General features: G+C 43.1%; 1 protein-coding gene across 1 annotated transcript in view; it reads left to right on the top strand.

Annotated features, from left to right (window-relative positions):
• Window positions 1-210: 210 nt before the first annotated feature.
• Window positions 211-23,936, top strand: part of IKZF3 (IKAROS family zinc finger 3) — a 57,251-nt gene continuing 33,525 nt past the window's right edge. The window contains exon 1 of the mRNA XM_075846686.1: window positions 211-421. Coding sequence (XP_075702801.1) covers window positions 415-421 — 7 coding nt within the window. The 5' untranslated portion in view covers window positions 211-414. The remainder of the gene's footprint in view (window positions 422-23,936) is intronic.

Consider the following 23,936-nt stretch of genomic DNA (forward strand, 5'->3'; position numbering starts at 1 on the left):
ATAAAAAAAAAAATATATATATTAAAAATAATATTTTTTTATTTTAATTTTATTATATTTTTTTTAATTAAAGGAACATTTTCAGTCTTTGACCATCTGTATAATAATACAGTTCAGTAGTTCTCATGACTGCTAAAACAAATGTCTGATGACTCATACTGCATATCAGCGACTCGATAGCATCTTGCTGTTCTGTGACAGGTTATATAGTAAAAGATCAGAGACTACTCAGCCACCGCATCTCCGATCCTGCCCCCCCCCCCCAGGGTGTGACGTCATGACGGAGCATCCCACCCGGAAACGACCTGTTACTTGGAGTCTCTCGCCTGCCTGGTGCTTGGAGACTGCGCGGCCGAGGGAGAAGAAGCACGTGGAGCAGAAAACAGGGAGGGAATCGGAGGGAACAAGCTCAGGATGACAGGTGAGGAGGAGGAGGAGGCAGCACAGGCTCTCTGCCGATGTCTCCCAAATAAACACTATGATGTAGGGTAAGGAAGAAAATTACTATCCTGGCATATTTTAAAAATTTACATTTAAAAACTATAATCTGTCTATAAAGTTCTGAAATACATGGGAATTTATTTTTATTTTAAAAAAAAAAAACAAGAAAAAAAGTTTGCAGTGTAATTCAATATTAAAGTCAGACCTTACCAAAAAGTGTTTCCTGTTGATCTTTTTGCTGCCGATACACAAAATAACATAAAGTGCATCAATAAATAACTGGATACTTAATACTAAGTACAATTCTATAGATAAACTGTGGCATATAATGTTGTGTGCTACATAATCTACAAAGGAGACTTTACAGAATAAAGAATACTTTTCTATTGTTATTGAATTGTTCCAGTGATACACAGTGTCCCACATTTAATAAGTGTTCTCTACACCAATGAAATTGGAGATGGTAGTTGGTGTGAATTGAGCTTAATTTAGTATAAGGGATATGCCCTTCAATAAATCTGTTGCATTTGGAATTGTCTGTTTTAGTTACTTCTTATGGAAAACTTTTTTTTTTTTTTTTTTTGCTGATGTCCTGTTTTTTATTGGGGTTACACACCGTCCTACATGTAAAGAAAAAAAAAATGACGGCAAGTGGCTAATATCTGTCGTACTGGACAGAAAAGAAAAATCACTAGTGTAAGGGTATGTGCACACACACTAATTACGTCCGTAATTGACGGACGTATTTCGGCCGCAAGTCCCGGACCGAACACACTGCAGGGAGCCGGGCTCCTAGCATCATACTTATGTACGATGCTAGGAGTCCCTGCCTCTCTGCAGGACAACTGTCCCGTACTGTAATCATGTTTACAGTACGGGACAGTTGTCCTGCAGCGAGGCAGGGACTTCTAGCTTCGTACATAACTATGATGCTAGAAGCCCGGCTCCCTGCACTGAGTTCGGTCCGGTACTTGCGGCCGAAATACGTCCGTCAATTACGGACGTAATTAGTGTGTGTGCACATACCCTAAGCTTTAACTGCTTTGTACTATTTTTAGGAATTTGTGTGTTTTATTGCATGTGCCCGTTGTGAAAGAGGGAGAACAAAATGGAAACATTTATGATCGGCTAGAATGGTTTGGCGTACATCGGCTGAGAACCGGAATGAGGCACAAACTTTAAACATTAGGTAACGTGTGCCAGTTTTGGCATGTGCAAAAAAAAAAGACCCTCTTACACAATGTTTGCCTGGTCTTAGCTGGCATGGGCTTGATGGCAAGATTTTGGATCAGAAATGATCAGATAAGCTTTTTTAAATATGACACCTGCCTTTTAACCTGAAAACTGTCAGCTATGGAAGTAACATCTAAGACGGGGGCTACACGACACTTTTTGTAGTGCTAGTCATTGATTTTAATTCTTGGATAGGTATAGATCAGCAGCACAGGATACATTTTTCAAGAGGGTGCACGTCTCCTGGGTCACAGTCCGAGTGACCCCTCAGTCAAGACAAAGAAGAAATGGAGACAGCACTACCGAATTTTCAAAGTGAAGATCCTTTTATTCCACGGTGCAACGTTTCAGCTCAATACGAGCCTTTCTCAAGCATAGATGCTTGAGAAAGGCTCGTATTGAGCTGAAACGTTGCACCGTGGAATAAAAGGATCTTCACTTTGAAAATTCGGTCGTGCTGTCTCCATTTCTTCTTTGTCTTGATTTTAATTCTTGAGTGACAGCTGCAGTCCACAAGATTACATGCAACTCAACGTGTTTATTTAGACTAGCTCAATAGTAAAAATCACTCAGTAGCACTACAAAAAGTCTAGGTGTAACCCTGGCCTAAGGCTGGATTCACACACAGCGTTTTACTGAGTTTTTAATGTGGTGTTTTTTTTTTTTTTGGTGTGACCAGATGTTACATTAAAGACTATAGTAAAATATGAAATACACTACAAACAACTGCGTTTTGATTTGTGACATTTTTGAGGCAATTTTGCGGTCAATGGCTTCTTTTATTTTTTAAACGCAGCCTGCTCTGAAGTATGGCGGATTTTTCAGGTGTTTTTCTCAAAGACTTCTCTATAGGACTTAAAACGCCCCCAGTAAAAAGAGCATGTACAAAATTATTTCAAATTAAAAACGCCACTAAAATTGCCTTAAAAAAATGTATATTCCATTTTGGTAACGCTGGTGTTTTTAGAAACGTTTTTTGATGCAGCACAAATTGGCAGAAAATGTATGTGTGTGAAGGAGTTCTTAGAGTAAAGCCCCATGCGCACGACCGTAGTTTTCATCGGTAAATACGAATCGGGTAATTACGGATGAAATTGTGCACCCATTCATTTCTATTGCTCATGACACATTTCCATATATTTACAGATGTGTGTCCAGGCCGTAGAAATGATCCACACAATGTAGATCCCACCTATCCCCTAGGTGTGAATGGGATTGTAAACACTTGATTCATATGCATTGTGCTGCACTCTCTAGCGGATTTTCAATTCAGAATCACACTGAAAATCAGGTACCAATCCTCCATGTCTAGATGTGGGCTAAAATTATTTTGCCTTCGATATACTCTTAAAAAACAAACAAACAAACAAACACAAAACCACGTGGGAGAATTTTGACAAGCGTTCTCCTTTTTACTTTGTCAAATTTCCAAATGTTGCAACGAATGCTTCTGATGTCATGTGAAATTTGATAATGTGAACTGGAAGGGAGGTGGTTCAGCAGTGGGTATTCAGATGAGAATAGATGTTATATATAAAAACGTAAAGGAACAGGACCCGGACACTCCAATAAAGTAAGTTGGTGGTATAAGGGCTTGTCCACAAGTAGTGGAATTGCTGCGTATTTTAAAATATGCAGCAGAATACAGTAGCAGCAAAGTGAGTGAGATGTAATAAATCTCATCCACACGCTGCGTAAAATTTCAGAGCCGAAATTGACCTGTGGTGCGTATTTTTTGGGCCGCAGCATGTTAATTCCTGCTGCCGAAATTGGACTGAAATGCTGTGTTTTTCAGAGATCTCCCAATATTGAGAAAAACGCCGCAAAATACGCACCGTTTTCTGCAGTTAAAAACGCAGGAAATGGTGTGGGTTATTTTTTTGCCGCACCGGAAAGTCTGCTACTTTCACAGGAACTTTTTTTTTTCCCATGAAATCTGCTGTTCATGAGGTAAAGTAGTAAAACACAAAAAAATATACATATTTTTGTATTACTAAATAAATTGTCGCAAAATTTAGAACGCAAAGAACAAGGGCAGAATAGCTTTCCTTTTTTTTCCATTCCCCTCCAGAAAGAGCTAATGAAATTCAGTAAATTATGTTCCCCAAAATAATGCCATTTAAAAATACAACTCCTACAAAAAACAAGCCCCCATACAGCTACATCAATAGAAAAATAAGTTATGGCTCTTGGAATGCGGCGAGATAAACAAAACAATTAGAGCTTGTCCGCACGTAACAGAATTGCTGCGTATTTTCCATCAGAAATTGCGGACGGAAAATACGCAACAGAATACAGTAGCAGCAAAGTGGGTGAGATTTAACAAATCCCATCCACAGGCTGTGGAAAATTTCTGAGCAGATATTCACCTACGGTGCATATTTTTCGTACCACATCATGTCAATTCCTGCTGCGGAAAGTGGACTGAATTGCTGCGTTTTTCAGAGGAGATGTCACCATCTCCCAGCATTGAGAAAAACGCAGCAAAATCCGCACCATTTTCTGCAGTAAATAAAACGCATGAAATTGTGCGGTTTTTCCGCAGTGGCATCTCTGCTAGCTTCTGCGGAATTGCTGCAGAAATTTTCTGCGGCAATTCCATTACGTGTGGACAAGCCCTTATTGCAGTTCTAAACGCCAAAATAGGCTTGATCCTCAAGAGGTTAAAGAGTGACATGTCCGAAGTTTTAATCGGTATGATCGGCAATATTAGTTTGCCTGAAGATCGGCTCACAGAAAAAAAAAAAAATGTCTGAGTGCGTCTTTCGCCTGATGACGCGCTCGTAGGCTTTCTATGGGAGCCCGCGGGCAAAAAACGCAGCGAAATATGCTTTCTCTGCCCCCCATTGATGTCAATGGGAGGTCAGAGGTGTAAACGCCCGAAGATAGGGCATGTCCCTTCTTTTTCCCGCAAGACAGTTTTTCCGCTCGCGGGAAAAAAACGCCTCCGCCTCCCATTGATATCAATGGGAGGCTTTTTTGGCACCCCACCCCACGATCTTTTTTGGCACCCCACGATCGCGTTGTGTGTTGGCGCCGATGAGCTGTCTGAATTGACCTCCGCATTTGAGGGGTTAAAAGGCCAGGAACAGCGCGATCGCTGTAACTGGCCATTCGTCCCGGGTGTCCGCTGTAAAACACAGCGGACACCCGTAGCGTATGGAGCGTGTGAGCGCGCTCCATACTTCTCCCCCTGCACCAGGATGTGCCTGCATGTCCTGGTGTGTGAAGGGGTTGAGGCCCTTTTACACGGGCCAATGATTCTGTGAACGAGCGTTCTTGCGAATGCTTGTTCACGATCATTTCCCTGTGTAAGCAGGGCAAAAATCCGCCGATGAACGGGGGAAACGCTCTTTCATCGGCTGATCGTCTCTTTTATGTGACAATAAAAATGGTCACTAGTTGGAATGATGAAAATGCATGGGGACGAACGGTCGTAGTAAGAATCGCTCGTCCCCATTTATAACCGATCATTGCTCCATTTAGGCTACGTGCACACATTGCGTAATTTGATGCTGAAAATCCGCACCAAAACTGCAGGTGTACTCATGTAATTGTGCAGCTAAAACCACACCTAATTGATGCGTTTTTAGGTGCGGTACTTACATTTTTCGGAAATAGGTGCGGTTTTATGCTGCGTATTTTAGTGCGTTTTCCTTTAAAACTATTCAGATACAATTCGCAAGAGGAAACGCAGGATTAATTGACATGCTGCGGATTTTAAAATACGCACCACAGGTCAATTTACGTGCAGAAAGAATCTGCACCGTGTAGATGATTTCTTGAAATCTTATTTACTTTGTTGGTACTGTATTACTCTCTGGATTTGCTGCATGAAAATCCACACGGCAAATCCGCACGTAATACGCAACGTGTGCGTTCAGACTTAAAGGGAGCAAATGAGTTGCGATCGACAAGCTATATTGTCAATCGGCGCTTAAGGCAAAAATTTGCGTATCATATTGAAGATTGAATAGACAAAAATATTTAGCAGTTTGATGACAAACACAGATGATTTATTTCAAATAAACGTGGCGCCCTCATGCTATATTCCTTCTACACTATGTTCAACCCTTTGTGGAAGGACGGTGAATAGGGTCCTGTCCTTTCTTATAAACTAAGTTTATTCCATAGCGCAGCTATTACAGTAGAGCGGTCTTTCTCTTTTGTTGGACTGCACAAGTGATTTTTAAGTGTTTCCAATCTCTAATAAAGAAGGGTGCAAGAGGCTCCAAATAGCTTAGACGCTATGTACACCTTTGCAGGGCAGTTTTGTTTTTTCTTTTGTTTTAAAAATAGGTCAATCAGTGTGTTTGGTGTAACTTTAAATAGTTTTATATACAACTGCTCTGTATTCTGTATACAGAGCAGCTGTATCATTCGCTATTACCTGAATCTGTCAGTCCCGCCGACTTAGATGTGATAGATTACAGGTGGATCCTGAGTGTCAGACAAGCAGGACTCGCGGTCACTGAACCTGTCAGTCCAGTAGACCTGACGGGAGCAGGATTTGGCGCTACATACAGCTCCTCTGTATAGAGAAAACAGATCAGCTGTATCTCAAAAAGTAAAACCATTTTCTTTTACAAAGGTGTACATAGCCTTTGAAATAACAATGTGTACTATGCCCACCTTTTAAAATGCCCACTTGTTTATAAATCGTTTTATTGAAAAATATAACAGGGTCAAAAGTACAAATACTTCAGAAGATCAGTCCGTAAGTACTCCAAAAAATAAAAAAAAGCCGCAGAATTCCGACCATACACAACAGAATGCATTATATATTGCAAAAATACATTATATAGACAAGCGTATTAAAGGTCTCGGGTATACAAACACGTAATCACATAACATTGGCAACTGGTAGAGAAATCACTCTGCACGCAGGCAGAGAAGGTCATATGATATGAATGGATCCCATCTGGTAGCCACATTTTAATGACATACAGCAATAGCATTATTTAAAGCGTTCGGGAGTCCCAGAACCGTACAATGAGTGAGACTAGAGGAGCACCACCGACCCCATATATAGAGACAAATTTGTCAGGACGCCCACGGTTCTTATACACAATGTGCTCGTACGGGAGGATACATGCCCACTTGTTTACTTCAGTGTCAAAATGATTTCCCCACTCCATCGTGTGACCATTCAGCAAATCTCCTTAATCAACATGGGTGAAATCTGTGTTCTGAATGGGGAGAGTATAATAAGTTGCTGGCTGACATCTGGCAATGACTTGTCTCACTTGAGAACTAGGGTTAGGCCATGTTGAAATCCAACATGCTGATCCCCCCCCCCCCCCCTACATCCGCTGTCGGGAAACAACATTACACAATAGATGGTTGGCGAGTCCTGCCGACATTGACGGGTTCGCCCAATGTTAATCTAATGTGTATGGGCACCTCCAGCTGGGAGGAAAATACCTGCTGCCTGTATCTAGTGACTTTAAATCCTAAAATAAATATATATATATATATATATATTTATGTTTTTTAAACACACTTTCCCATCAAGGTTAAAATGCAAGTGGTTGTTATTATTACCTATGACTGGGCATGCGGATATAAAAAAAAAGAGTCTGTGGCAAAATCCGGAGGTGGATTTATCCGCTGCGTATGAACTTGGACTAATACGTCATATTTCAGAAACCCTGTCCTGACTGCAGCGATCTGAATCGTGTTGTAACGTTCTCTTAGTATGTAGTGCGACATGCCTTATTTTTCAGGGTGGGCTTTAGAGGTGGTTAACCAATATGAGACAGTCTAATTATGATCACTTTGTACTTCCATTTTCTCATGTACATAATCTTTCTCTTTCCTGTGGAAGAAACACATTTTAATATAACTGAGTATAATGTTATCTGTTACATAACCTGCAGAGGAAGTCACTCATGCAAAAGTAAAATAGTTTATTTTCTAATGGTAGCTTGTAATAAATGGGAAAAGTTACTCCTGTACTTCCCACAGCTGTGTCTAGTAGTGGATCTGGATCTGTCATTTAAACTGGTCACTGACCAGTAACTGGGTCAGGGCTCATTCGGAAGAGTGGGTAACTCGTCCATGTGACGGCCCTTAAAACAGCCGTCACCTGGACACATGTATTTCAATGGGGCCGTTCACACGGCTGTTTCCACGCAGCGTGTGAAGGGTCAGTGGAAAATAGGACATGTCCGATTGTCCTGTGTTTTTCACGCATCCCTCCATAGACTCCAGTCTATAGGGATCCGTCATCATCCGTCCCGCACGGGTGCACCTCCGACATGAAAAGCGGCCGTTTTTGCGTCTGAGGTTGCCAACGCTCATATGAATGTAGCCGCAAGCTAAAGCATGTTTGTCAATGATGGAGAAACACTTTATTATGATCATATGTTGTCCCATTGTATACCTAACACAATACCTGTAAGCACAGCTCATACCACTCTACCTCCCAGTAGTCTGTGGTTTTCATACATGATATGATCCGTTCTTCTGTCATGAGAAACAGGAATTCTCAAAAAACAGGCAGGGGTAATATCTTTTTGTATATTTTAGTTAGTCTTTTTGTCCTGGATGGTTGACATACATAAAGTGCTACTCATAAAGTTGCAACACTCCATTGGTTCCAAGTGAGTTTTGGCTTTTCTGGAGGTTTCAGCACTATGGTATTACTATGATGGTCATTTTGTCTTCCTATTGCTCACAAAAGCTTCTATTGGGAAGGTATGCAGCTCTTTACTCACTTAGGCCTCGTTCACATCTACGTTGGAGGCTCAGTTAGGGGCCTCCATCGCAGATCCAGCTGATATCGGAAACAATAGTGCAGCATGCTGTGCTATTTCTGGTTAAACCACGGAAATCTGGTGGAACCCATTAAAGTCAATAAGGTTTCATTAGCCGCCGGTGGTGTCGGAGGTGCAACAGCAACGGCAGAACAATAGAATGCCGAACGCTGCCGTGAATTCACTTTTACACGGCAGTATTTGGGCGGGTTCACACGTGGCGGAATTTCACTTAAATTCCGCTGCGGACACTCCGCAGCGTTAATCCGCAGCGGTGCCGTTTGTCCATTGACTTACACTTTAATTTAGCACTGTTCGTTTAGACGAGGCGTAAAATTCCGCTGCGGAGCATAGGCTGCGGAGCGGAATTTGGTGTCCGCAGCATGCTCTGTCTGTTGCGGAGCAGTGGCGGACTCATGTCGGAATTTCTCCATTGACTTCAATGGAGAGTCAAAATTCCGCAATGAAGTCCGCAGATCTTATGTGTGCTGCGGAGCGTATTGGTTTTGCTACCATGACATTTCTTCATTCTGGCTGGACCTATGTATTTCTAGGTCTACAGCCAGACTGAGGAAGTCAATGGGGCTCCCGTAATGACGGGAGCGTTGCTAGGAGACGTCTGTAAATAGTCACTGTCCAGGGTGCTGAAAGAGTTAAGCGATCGGCAGTAACTGTTTCTGCACCCGGGACAGTGACTACCGATCCCAATATACATGTATCTGTAAAAAAACATATAAGTTCATACTTACCGAGAACTCCCTGCGTCTGTCTCCAGTCCGGCCTCCCAGGATGACGTTTCAGTGTAAGTGACGGCTGCAGCCAATCACAGGCCAAGCACAGGCTGCAGCGGTCACATGGACTGGCGCGTCATCCAGGGAGGTCGGGCTGAATGCCGAAAGAGGGACGCGTCACCAAGACAACGGCCGGTAAGTATGAAATTCTTTTACTTTCACTAGGGAAAGTGCTGTCCCTTCTCTCTATCCTGCACTGATAGGGAGAAGGGAAGCACTTTTCCCGCAGTCCGCAGCAGCTAGTCCGCATCAATTTTCTGCACATTTTGTGCAGATCCGCAGCAGAATCTGCAACGCAGATTCTGTGCGGCATTGATGCGGACAGTTGCGGAGGAAATCCGCCACGTGTGGTCATGCCCTTTCGGTCGGTATTTTGCTTCAGTGTTTGTAAGACAAAACCAGGAGTGGGTCCTAAACAAGGAAGAGAGAAATCTTTCCATTCTGTTTGTTGTGCTCCTGGTTTAGGGTCAATGCACATGTTGCGTATTATGTGTGGTTTTGCCTCTCGTATTTGCATTCGACAAAACCGCAGCGTTAGGGCTTATTCAGACGAACGTATTATACGTCCGTTCTACGCGCGTGAAAATCACGGACCTTTATTAGTCAATGGGGCCGTTCAGACTGTCAGTGATTTTCATGCAGTATGTCCGCTGCGTAAAACTCACGAAATGTCCTATATCTGTCCGTTTTTCGCGTATCATGCACCCATTGAAGTCAATGGGTGCGTGAAAACCGCACACGGACACACTTCGTGCTACAGTAGTCAAAACTATGGATGAAAACAGAAAAGCACCACAGGCAAATATGATGGAACCTGCGATAGACGGTCCTAACGTCGGCACTACTCCACAAGCGGGACCTTATGTAAAAAGTTCTGGTGGTGTTCGGCGTAGAAAGGACATCCGTGTATAAATCCAACTTCAGAAATAAAGTTGCGGCACTCTGCTAACTTGAAATGCTGTACTTTATTTTCAAAAGCAAACACAGCGGGTTAGGACGTGTGGAGAAAGCGATGGCCATATTGTCAGGCCTCCTAGATTTATTTTCTGAAGTTGGATTAATTTATAGCATTTCTGTGTAAATTCTGCATAGACCCCCCTATGTGAGCCTGATCGGAGAGCCGCTAACAAACCGCATCTCCCACTCTGGAGGGCTCCATGTCACTGCGCACGATATGGTCGCCCTTTTATTTGAATGGCCAGTATGTAATACTACATTTCCTTTGTAGTGGCCACAGATGTGTGACTGCACAAAATTCTGATAGTTTACCTTTGGAATCAGCAGTTTATCTATTATCGGACACGCAACCGAACTGCTCGGTTGTAACTAATGCGAGCTCCCACAATGCATTGCTTTCCTAGTTGTAGAATTAAATGTAGAAGGAATCCTCGTCCAGCTCAAGGCCAGTACTAGATAAGCAAAGTGTTCATAAAGGTTCTCAACATTTTGTCGATTGTAACAGTGCAGTGTTGTACGTTGTTTAAAAGTGGAGTTCTCCTTAAAGTGCTCATAAGACTGCCAAGGGTTTTTATTTTTTATTTCGAATTCTGCAGCAGAATCGCCGCCGTTATTTTTTGCAACTTTTACCTCCCAATTGAATTCAATGGGGAAAAACCGCAACAAAAGTACAACGATTAAGCAGCATAAATTGACAAACTGTGAATTAAAAAAAATTAAAAAAAAATATATATATATGCACCGCAGGTTAATTTATGCACGTTTTTCCCATCAAATTTTTTCCTGCAGCGTGTGGATGAGATTTGTTCAAATCTGATCCGCTTTGCTGCTACTGTAATACTCGGAAAAGACGCAGCTAATCTGCCCAGTGTGAACATACCTGGATGGTACCGTATTATAGATATAGTAATGCTTCTAGAAGAGAATATCTCCATAATGTGGCATCTGACTGAACATTTCACAATTTTTTGTTTGACGCTGTACACAATTGGAGGCATATGGAGGTACAATATGGGCTCATGGCTTTCTATGGGGCTGTATTACAACTTGGAGCTTGTATGGAGCAATTTTTATTTTTTCTTTAAATCGTGAAACATATTTTGACAGTAAGTGAATTATCGGTTTAATAATAATTTTAATGTAAACAGTACATCATGTGTCGTTGTCATCCTTTGAAGCTTTTGCTGGTGTAGGAAGGAAATCTGGATTAAACTGGAACAAAAAGTGTTATGTTTTTGGTGTTCATATCTTTGGTTTGTGAGGTGTAAGCAGGAGGTGTTATCATGGTTCTCACATACGGACCAGCTTCTGTCAAACCGTTTTCTGTGGTCTCATATTTCCATCTAAATGTCTGCACATAAAGGATCGCATACTTCACCTATGAAAATGTGTTGTACACACGGATCACTGACCCAAAGCTACTCGTTATTTTAAAATAGAGCAACTGAATAGCGGACCGTGTTTTTGTTATGCGGAAAGCACATTGTATCCACAAACTAAAATTTTACAATATCTTGGTGATCCTGTAAGGCATTTGAAGTATTTTATAATCATTTGGTTTGTAAATATTCACTCCTATTAGGCCGTAGCTGTGTGTACGATCCGCGATTACAGAACGGACAGGCTACGAGGTGTCATCCGCGGGCTGCCCCGCAATCACAGACCTTGTGCACATAAGATGTGCATTCATTTCAATGAGCCCAAACCGCAAATGGGGACTGTGTATAATGAAATGTCCTATTTTTTATTTATTTCTGTGCAATTCGTGCCTCGTGCAATGCATGGACCATGGAAACCACGTCGGGCGCATTGGCCCATAGCAAAACATGCGTTCTATACTATCCGCAATATTGGTCGTGTGCATGACACCTGAGATAATTGGGCTGATACAACCATTCAGTGACATGTTTTTCAAATAGCCCAATTTGTCACTATTTAAGCCACATGCACACGATGCATATTACATGCGGATTTACTGCACGGTTTCCCTGCTGCAAATTCGTAGTGCAATACAATACCAGTAAAGTAGATGAGAATTCAAGTGACTTCATCTACACATTGCAGAATTTTTTTCTGCACTTAAATCGACCTGCGGTGTGAATTTTTTAAAATACGGAGCATGTCAAATTCCTGTTTAAGAATTCTATCTGACGGGCTTATAAGAGAAAAAAATGCGCCAAAATCCGCACCATAAAATCTGCGACCATTTCAGCGTCCACATGTAAAATCTGCACCTAAAAACCATAAGGCTGGGTTCACACGTGGCGGAATTTCACTTAAATTCCGCTGCGGACACTCCGCAGCGTTAATCCGCAGCGGAGCCGTTTGTCCATTGACTTACACTTTAATTTAGCAGTGTTCGTTTAGACGAGGCGTAAAATTCCGCTGCGGAGCATAGGCTGCGGAGCGGAATTTGGTGTCCGCAGCATGCTCTGTCTGTTGCGGAGCAGTGGCGGACTCATGGCGGAATTTCTCTATTGACTTCAATGGAGATTCTAAATTCCGCAATGAAGTCCGCAGCTGTCATGCACATGTTATGTGTGCTGCGGATGCGTCTTGTTTTTTTGCCATGACATTTCTTCATTCTGGCTGGACCTATGTATTTCTAGGTCTACAGCCAGACTGAGGAAGTCAATGGGGCTCCCGTAATGACGGGAGCGTTGCTAGGAGACGTCTGTAAATAGTCACTGTCCAGGGTGCTGAAAGAGTTAAGCGATCGGCAGTAACTGTTTCTGCACCCTGGACAGTGACTACCGATCACAATATACAGCAACCTGTAAAAAAATATAAGTTCAAACTTACCGAGAACTCCCTGCTTCTGTCTCCAGTCCGGCCTCCCAGGATGACGTTTCAGTCTAAGTGACGGCTGCAGCCAATCACAGGCCAAGCACAGGCTGCAGCGGTCACATGGACTGGCGCGTCATCCAGGGAGGTCGGGCTGGATGCCGAAAGAGGGACGCGTCACCAAGACAACGGGCGGTAAGTATGAACTTCGTTTACGTTCACTAGGGAAAGTGCTGTCCCTTCTCTCTATCCTGCACTGATAGGGAGAAGGGAAGCACTTTTCCCGCAGTCCGCAGCAGCTAGTCCGCATCAATTTACTGCACATTTTGTGCAGATCCGCAGCAGAATCTGCAACGCAGATTCTGTGCGGCATTGATGCGGACAGTTGCGGAGGAAATCCGCCACGTGTGGTCATGCCCTAAGAAGTGCAGATTTTACCTGCGGAATTGCCTGCGTTTTATTTGTGGTTTTGATGCAGCTTTTTTAAATTCCGCAACCTGTGCATGTAGCCTTATAAAAAAAAAAAAAATTTGGTCATTTTCAGATGAGCAGTATAATTCTAGTGTGAAAATCTACCAATAATTTCTTGTGGGTAAATTAAGTGTTCTTGCGCTTCATTCAAATCTGCGTCAGGGTCCAGTTCTGACGTTCCGTCAGAGCTTCCCGTCAGAATGGGACCCTGACTGAAACAAACGGAAACCATGATTTTAATGGTGACGAACCCGGTGCCAATGGTTTCCGTTTGTCTCAGTTGTGCAAGGGTTCCGTCGTTTTGACGGAATCCATAAAACAGTCGATGGAAACCTATGTTTCAGTCAGGGTCCCGTTCTGATGGGAAGCTCCAATGGAACGTCAGAACGGGAACCTGACGCAGATGTGAACAAAGCCTTATTGTGGTGATTCAAGAGGAAAGTGTTCACTTGGATGTGACTGATCTCTTGGTATTACATTGGTTTTCAATAGCCGAAAAAGAGCTATGCCATTTTTTTGTGGGATTATCAGGAGCAACTACCGGTAAGGGTACGTCCATGCAAAAAACTGCAGTGGATTTTTCTGCAATTCCACACTGATTCTGCCGCAAAATCAGCATGTTACATTGAGAATTTGTTGTGGATTGTGCTGCCAATTCACCCTGGATTTAACCGCATACACCGAAGGTAAGATATACGCTGTGAAAATATGCAACCTAATTAACATGCTGCAGATTTGAAAATCTGCATGCCCTCAATTAAACTTATATTTTTTTCCCCTAATATGAATAGGGTTTTGGAGAATTGGCACCGCAAATGCCCTTACATTAGAACTTGGCCTAAGGCTCTCTTCACACATGTTGTAGCTTCCATTCATAGCGGAAGCCATGATACTCTGCTGGATAGGTTGTACAATGGATACCACCAGTGCCCGACTGATCCCATTGACTTACAATAGGGGCTGTTGGTATTCCATTGCGGTGTCTGTCATTCTGACGGGAAGACTAGCGCCGCATGCGCCACAAACCTGAACGGAGCCTTACCCGTGTGTCTATGGCCATCAACACGCAGGACACACCTGTAATCTATCACATCTAAATTATGAATTTAGATGTGATCGATAGCAGCTCGATTCCACGTGTCAGACGCGCAGGACCCGCTGACACTGAACCCATCGGTCCCGTGGACCTGACGGATACAAGTTTCAGTGCATGATACAGCTGCTCTGCATACAAAGCAGTTGTATCTCAAAAAATATATTTTTTAAATAAATAGTATTTTTGAAGTTGCACCAATCACACGGATAGGATTTTTCTTTTTTTTTTCTTTTTAATAAAGATGTCTATATCAAAGGTGTGCATACGTTTTTAACATCTATACAAAGCTGTAATGACCACAGCGGAGGCGATTGTCTCTAATGGGTCGACCATGTGCCCTACAGAAAAAGTGGAGCAGAAATTATGATCTGCTATCAATGTCTTTACTGAGACAACCCCTTTAAGGAGTAATTTATGTAATTCCCTATAGACTCACGGTGAAAGGTTTTGTCTTACAACTGTATAATATTTTAGCAATTTCCAATGTCCCTCCATAACAAAACTACTAACATACCATATTTATTGCAGTATAGTTTTTTTTGTTAATCAATTACATCGCTATACAAGAGAAATGACTGCTGACATTTATTTAAAAAAAAATCCGATATTATTGTGTAATGTTATATTGAAAGTTTGCACTTTACTCTGACTCAGACCACTAGTAAATATATTATTTTTTTCTCCCCTGATTCCTGTAAAACATTTTGTATGAGATTTTCCCAAGCCGCCCTCTAAGCCCCCTCATTATGCAGATGGGAAGAAACGGAGGCATTAGTGTAGCGTGCTTCCGTAACCGTCTCCGACACTTGGCAAATCCACTTCCTACAAGCATAGATTTTCCAAACTCCATTCACAAGCACGATACACATTTGTTACTGTGGTTTAGACTGATCAGAATGATAGAAAACATTACCAGTCAAGATGAGTAAAAGTTACCTGTGAGTCATTTCTAAGAAACTACATTATCAGCAGGTGGAGCCGCTTCTTCAACCACATCTTCTTACATCTATTACATAAAAGACATGTGACCAGTATTTACAGCAAACTGGAAGAATAGTGATTGATTTTATGTGGCATCCATCAATCATAATATTATCTAGAACCATTATGACGAATAGCCGTAAAACTGAACGAAGTATGAGAAGTAATTGTCTGCGCTACACAGACAGTAAAATCCCAAAGTGAGAGCCCCAAGTAACACTATTGTTATGTTTTTCAATCTATACTTACACTACCGTTCAAAAGTTTAGGGTCACTTAGAAATTTCCTTATTTTTGCAAGAAAAGCACGTTTTTTTTTCAATGAAGATAACATTAAATTAATCAGAAATACACTCTATACATTGTTAATGTGCTAAATGACTATTCTAGCTGCAAACGTCTGGTTTTTAATGCAATATCTACATAGGTGTATAGAGGCCCATTTCCAGCAACCATCACTCCAGTGTTCTAATGGTACATTGTGTTTGCGAACTGTGTTAGAAGGCTAATGGATGATTAGAAAACACTTGAAAACCCTTGTGCAATTATGTTAGCACTGCTGTAAACAGTTTTGCTGTTTAGAGGAGCTATAAAACTGACCTTCCTTTGAGCTAGTTGAGAATCTGGAGCATTACATTTGTGGGTTCGATTAAACTCTCAAAATGGCTAGAAAAAGAGAGCTTTCATGTGAAACTCAACAGTCTATTCTTGTTCTTAGAAATGAAGGCTATTCCATGCGAGAAATTGCCATGAAACTGAAGATTTCCTACAACGGTGTGTACTACTCCCTTCAGAGGACAGCACAAACAGGCTCTAACCAGAGTAGAAAGAGAAGTGGGAGGCCCCGCTGCACAACTGAGCAGCAAGACAAGTACATTAGAGTCTCTAGTTTGAGAAATAGACGCCTCACAGGTCCTCAACTGGCAGCTTCATTAAATAGTACCCGCAAAACGCCAGTGTCAACGTCTACTGTGAAGAGGCGACTCCGGGATGCTGGCCTTCAGGGCAGAGTGGCAAAGAAAAAGCCATATCTGAGACTGGCTAATAAAAGGAAAAGATTAATATGGGCAAAAGCACACAGACATTGGACAGAGGAAGATTGGAAAAAAGTGTTATGGACAGACGAATCTAAGTTTGAGGTGTTTGGATCACACAGAAGAACATTTGTGAGACGCAGAACAACTGAAAAGATGCTGGAAGAGTGCCTGACGCCATCTGTCAAGCATGGTGGAGGTAATGTGATGGTCTGGGGTTGCTTTGGTGCTGGTAAAGTGGGAGATTTGTACAAGGTAAAAGGGATTTTGAATAAGGAAGGCTATCACTCCATTTTGCAACGCCATGCCATACCCTGTGGACAGCGCTTGATTGGAGCCAATTTCATCCTACAACAGGACAATGACCCAAAGCACACCTCCAAATTATGCAAGAACTATTTAGGGAAGAAGCCGGCAGCTGGTATTCTATCTGTAATGGAGTGGCCAGCGCAGTCACCAGATCTCAACCCCATAAAGCTGTTGTGGGAGCAGCTTGACTGTATGGTACGCAAGAAGTGCCCATCAAGCCAATCCAACTTGTGGGAGGGGCTTCTGGAAGCATGGGGTGAAATTTCTCCCGATTACCTCAGAAAATTAACAGCTAGAATGCCAAAGGTCTGCAATGCTGTAATTGCTGCAAATGGAGCATTCTTTGACGAAAGCAAAGTTTGAAGGAGAAAATTATTATTTGAAATAAAAATCATTATTTCTAACCTTGTCAATGTCTTGACTATATTTTCTAGTCATTTTGCAACTCATTTGATAAATATAAGTGTGAGTTTTCATGGAAAACACAAAATTGTCTGGGTGACCCCAAACTTTTGAACGGTAGTGTAGGTCTCAAATTAAGGCCACTTTCACACGGTAGTATTTTGGTCAGTATTTTGCAACCATGTTTGGAAGCCAAAACCAGGAGTGGGTTCAAAACACAGAAGTGCATCTTTCCATGATAAATTTCTGTCTATTTTCCATTCCTAGATTTAGATTCCAAATATTGAAGCAATAAACTGACCTATATACTGCCGTGTGAAGTGGCCTAAATGGCATTTTCAGAGGGAGAGAAAACTGATGGCCTTTCTTCAGGATAGGCTATCAATGTCTGATCGATGGGGGGTCCAACACTGCGTCCCCCTGCCAATCAGATGTTTTGAAGGGTCCGCAGCGCTTGCACGAGCGCTGCTTCCCTTTGATTCCCTTTATGGCTCAATACTGTCAAACTCCAACACCCTTGTAGCAGCGGTTCACAGTATTCTAGTCTAAACCCATTCAAGCGAATGTAAGAAGTTTGTAATACTGTAAACCACCACTAGAAGGGCGTCTGTATTTGACAGTATTGAAGCAGCGCTTGCACAAGCGCCATGGCTTCTTCACAACAACTGATCGGCGGAGTACCGAGAGTCAGACCCCCACCGATCAGATATTGATGGCCTGTCCTGAGGAAAGGTATAATTTTTTCTCTCTGGAAAACTCCTCTTAAACTTATAAGATAAAAGGGTTGTCTGAGATTAGATAAATGGTCTGCTTTTTTCCAGAAAAAGCAACTCCTGTCCATAGGCTGTATCTGCTATGGCATGCACATGAATGAGACTAGGCTGCAATACCAGAGACAGCCCATGGACAGAAGTGGCGCTGTTTCTGGAAAAACAAACGGACCCTTTTCTGTTTCTAGGACAACCCCTTTAAAGTGATCAACAGACCACAAAGTAGATCGAAGTTACATTAGTCCACATATTACACACATTAAATATAGGATGTGGTGTAGACGTGATTCTTTGGACCTCCTACACATCATCTGTAAGCTGTAAAGGAGCTTGGCCTGTTTTTTGTGCGGGGTAAAAAAAACTGAAAAATCATATGGGAAAGGGTTGTGAGGCCTACATCAAATAGAAAAAGCAGGACTGTGCTCTGGTCGGATGGGTTTTGGTGTTTGGCAGTGGTGGCAGCAGATCTTTTGATTTGCTATTGACCTATTATATAACCCTTGCTACATACCAACTGCAATGAAACACGGAGGTGGTTTATGATGTTGGTTCTATGAAGCTCATTCGCACTGAAAAGAATGCAGAAATCTTCAAGAATCTACCAGAGGTTATGCCTGCAACAAACATGGGTGGGAATGTATTTACCAATGGAAAAAAATGGGGACAATTTACAGGCATGTAAGTACAGGTTTTGTTTGGCGCAAAATATGGACCAATATGTTTGGATTTTAAAAAGCTTTTTGGTATGTCGCTACTTCAAATTCTGCTTTTATTTGTATGTTATTTTTACAGTCTAGTTAGACCCATCAGCAGCCTCCTGTAACCGGCATCCCGGCGATTACGTGATCAGTCACCTGACCACTGGGATTAATAGAAGCAGAGGTTCTGCTGTAGCATCCTCGACTCAGTACACGTTGCCAATTGACGGCTGTGTATGTGAGAACAGAGAAGACGGTCCTTACGCAGTTGGGGCTTATTCAGACGAACGTAGAATTCGTTCGTGTGATGGCCGTTAAAACAACGGCTGTCTCACGGATGCCTGTATTTCAATGGGGCCGTTCACACGGACGTTGTTTCCACGGACCGTGTGAAGGGTCCGTTGAAAAATGGCCTATTTTCTTCCGTTTTCACGGATCCCTCCATACACAAGTCCATGGAGATCCGTGAAAACGGGACCCAGACGAAGGCAACTCAGACGTGAAAAACTGCAGTTTTTTTATGTCCCCAATACGTTTGTGTGAAAGAAGAAGCCTAACACGGATAAATTATTGCACCACTGTATGGCAGCCATACTAACTGTAAACCTGTCACACCAAAAACTGGTAGTGTGAACGGCCTCTGAGATCTGTAGTTGTCCCATAGTGTCCCAGTACATTTGTGTGGAAGTACGCAGCAGGTCCGTAGGTTTATACCTGTAGATAACTTGGGACTCAACTCAAGGGCTGATCTTCAGGATGACTAGTGGAAAGTTTCAGCACTTGCCTACAAAATGATTCTCCGCGGGCGTATTTTATTCATTATATCTACTGCCAAAAAAACACACATTTTTATATCACTGGAAGTTCATGAGGAAATCTTAAACTGACTTTTGTGAAAATAAAATAAACACCTCGTGTAGTGCCAGCATAAAGTGTGACCAGCACATTTCCTATAAACCCGTTTTAGCAACACAAATGATATTCTATAGAAGCATAAACTTGTGAAAAATATAAACACATTTCACACATAAGGAATAAAAGGTTCTGACAAATTCTGTAAATGGAAGAACGGATTGTCCGCTGCCTTTCAGGTCTTTTTGAAAGACTGAACGCTAGAAAGGAGAATAAATAACCCTAATGAAATGTACTTTTTTAGTGCATGGATTAAGATATTACAAACCTCGTGAGCAAATACAATTTGCAATGCAGAAGTTTTTTGGGCGATCGCTGGTACATTGCCTTAAGTTCATATGGGACAAAGTGGTGACAGGTTCTCATTCGTACACCAATATTTTTATCTTGAAATTGGCAGGAACTGCAGTATACTGATTATCCCCATGCCAGTATTGTGCCAGTTAAAAGGGTGGTCACCGCTGTTCATATGCCCTATTATACTGGGGCTTCCCTCTAGTGCTCATGCACACAATCGTGTTTTTCTTCAGTGTACTATCTGCATTTTTTGCGTATAGTACACTGACCTTTTAGTTGCTATAGGGCCAGGCACACATCAGTATTTTTGTATATCGGTTGTTCTGCAAATTAAAGAATGTCCTATCCCCGTGCATATTTTGCGGACCCGTGCCGCCATTTAAGTCTGTGGGTCTGTAAAAATAAGAGCGCACAGAACTTCCGGTTCCGGCGCTGGGATGTGAGGACGGAGCTGCATGAGCTCCTGAAGCCCTGATCCCCTAACCCATCTACGCCACACACCCGCAGGATATAAACACCCAGGCATTAGGAGGAGAGGTGGGGGACAAGAACCGGGAGGTTTATGGAGAGATATCTCCTCCGGAGCGGCAGCAGAGAGATCTCCTGTCCGGCCGAGCACAGCACACGAGGTGAGGGGCCATCCAAGATGGCGGCGCCGCTGCAGCCACCACTTTCACAGAGCCGGTCTCAGAGCCCAGAAATTCAGAGGGAAATGCTATCGCCGTCGGTAATGACTGACTCACAGATTGATTATCGGAAGCTGGCAATTGAGGTAGCTACCCAACTGGCCCCCGACATCAGAGAATCCTTAATAGCCACAGTCACAACAACGCTCCAAAAACTCCAAAATGAGGTGACATCTCATGGCAATCGACTAGATGAATTGGAGCAGCGGGTTGGCCTCATGGAGGATGAATCAGCAGGGGCACATACCTGCATTAGAGACCTAATGCGAGATAACACAAAACTCAGAGACCGCTTAGAAGATCTTGAGAATCGGTCCAGAAGAAACAATTTAAGGATAGTGGGACTGCCTGAGCATATTAGACCGCAGCTCCTCCAGGGCATCTGCGAGACGGAGTTACCAGAAGCGCTAGGTCTGACCAGATCTTGCAGAGTGGAAAGGGCACACAGAGTGGGCCCCCCTGGTCCGAGCGCCAACGCCAAAGGAGAGCCGCAAAGCAGACCGCGCCAGGTGATCATGCGGTACTTGGATTACAATGACAAAGAGGAACTTTTGCGCACTTTCAGGAACCGCAATACCCCTTTGCATATAAGGGGGGCAAAAGTCATCCTGTTTGCAGATTATTCGGCAGAAGTCACAAGGCGGCGGAGAGCATTTGGAGGGGTTTGCACCTCCCTCTACAAACGCAAAATTAAATTTCAGCTACAGTATCCGGCCACTTTGAGGATCATGCAGACGGATGGCGCCACCAAGGTATTCCACAATCCTGAGGAGGCGGCATTATATGTAGACAAGATCCCTGGACTTCGGGGCCCTAGACAATCGGGAGAGGAGACGGCGAGTCAAGATACAGGAGGTGAAGGTCCCCGTACACCAGTTTCTTCATCGAGGGACTGTACATGGTCAGATATCGCCCGCAATTCCACTTCCTCACCCAAGCAACAACGGGCAGAATCGTCGAAGATGCCACATCGACAACGCTCAGAAAACCGGCTTGCAACCATCCCGGACTGATAAGTATCGCATAGAGGCTCCATGAGCGCATTTGATTGTGCCTTATATATTAATGTGGCAATTGGTTCTGGTGGGATATTATGCCGACAAAATTCCTGCTATAATAGGCATAAGCACTTGTACCCGTGTTGTATAGGAAGCACAACTTATTTTTTGATACTTTAAAAATTAAAATGTTAAGTTCCAATATATCACGAAAAGATGGCGGGAAGGGGAGGGGGGGAGGGGTCACAGACCAGAAAAAAGTGAAGTTATGTATGCCAATTTAAAGTTTGTCTCACAGGAAATGCTGGTGACATTCCTGGATGGGCATTTTGTTGTTAAAGGTTGTGCCAATTTTCTGGCACCGAATGTAAATGTTGTTATTGTAATGTTGGGAGCAATCTGGAGCAGACGCCGCCGGGCGGCTACCAAGGCAGTAAAGCACGCTTGCCTAGAATTAGATATTTATGACCAGTCAATTGTGAACCTTTTCGGAACGCCCACTTTATGCAGCTGACCTCGTGGAATGTAAAGGGGCTTAGGTCCCCTAACAAGAGAATGATGGTACTCCGTCACTTAAAAAAACTCCATACGGACATCGCTCTTCTTCAGGAGACACATTTGGAGGAGAGCGACTTCCACCGCATGAAAAAGTTGTGGGTGGGCCAAGTATACGGCTCTTCAGCTTGTGGCCGTAAAGCGGGGGTACTTATTTTAATAAATAGAAACCTGGTACACGAGGTAATTCATACTGATGCAGATAAGGAAGGGCGACTGCTCCATATTACTCTAAGCACACCATGTGGGGTATTAAGCATTTATAATGTGTATGGACCTAATAGTGATAATATTGAGTTTTTCAATGGTTTGGAAAGGGCCCTTATGTCAGATAATGTCCAGCACAAAATAGTGGGAGGTGACTTTAATTCAGTTTCTGATCACAAGGAGGATAGACGCACACACAGTTCACAAAGCACGGGATCCATTCCAACAGGGGCTCCCAGAAAACAGGACCGAGTGTTGGGACCTCTGATGGAAAGAATACACTTAATAGATCCCTGGAGAAGGGGTAACCCGGATGCCCGGGAATTTACACATTACTCCCACGCTCAACAGTCCTGGTCCAGGATTGACTACCTCTTAATATCCCCAACACTACAACCGAGGCTGAGAGCCGCTGAGATAGGGGACCTAGTGATCTCAGATCACGCCCCGGTACGAGTAGATTTTCAGGAAATATATCCCAGAGGATCAGACTTCATATGGAGATTCCCGGCTCATTTAGCAACTGATGACACCTTTGTGAGACAGCTAAGAGGGTGGTGGTTAGAATACACGTCGACGAATTCAGAACACAGAGATGACCCCTCACTGTACTGGGATACGGCCAAGGCAGTGCTGAGGGGAAGGATAATGGCGTATACTGCCAGCAAAAAACGGGAAATAACACAAAAATTTAATGCTTCTAGTGCTGCACTGAGGGCAACCTATACAGCATATTTGGCACACCCTACATTAGATGCCAGACAGGCCTGGATTCAGGCAAAACACTCTTTTGACGAGTGGGCAGCTCAGAAAGAAACAATATATACTCGAGACTTTGAAGCTACTTTACATAAGTTCGGAAGTAAGGCGGGTAAACTTTTGGCCAATATGGCTCGAGGAAAGCGCTCAGTGCAGCACATAGCGAAATTGAGGGATCATAATGGGCGAGAAACATGCGATCCAATTAGTATTAATTCCATCTTGGCTAAATTTTATGAGGAGCTGTACTCTGATACATCTTCCCTTCCGCTGACAGACACACTGTTAGACAAGGTCACTTTACCGGTCATCTCCGCGGAACAGTTGCAACTTCTAAATGCCAGGGTCACAAGGGGGGAGGTGGATGAGGCAATAAGAAACCTTAAAAATAGTAAGGCGCCTGGTCCAGATGGACTGACCGGCGAATTTTTTAAAGTAATGCGGGAACAGATTACGGAGACTTTGGTCTCCTTGTTTAACAATGCTCTGGGAGAGGAGGGGTTACCACCATCAGCAGACACATCTTATGTGAAATTATTGCTTAAACCTGGAAAGGACCCCCTACTACCAGGATCATACAGACCCATATCGCTCATAAACGTGGACGCTAAACTCCTTTCCAAAATCATAGCTGATAGGTTAGCGAATATAATGCCGTTCCTCATAGCCCCAGAACAAGTAGGTTTTATTAAAGGTAGGTCGGCGGTCACCAACATCAGGACGGTTCTGGCAGTGCTAGATAGAGTACAGCATAACCCATTTCCGGGGGAACATTCGGCTTTACTTTTACTTGACGCG

The sequence above is a fragment of the Rhinoderma darwinii genome, chromosome 13, assembly GCF_050947455.1.
Source record: "Rhinoderma darwinii isolate aRhiDar2 chromosome 13, aRhiDar2.hap1, whole genome shotgun sequence".
NCBI classification, from domain to species: Eukaryota; Metazoa; Chordata; class Amphibia; order Anura; family Rhinodermatidae; genus Rhinoderma; species Rhinoderma darwinii.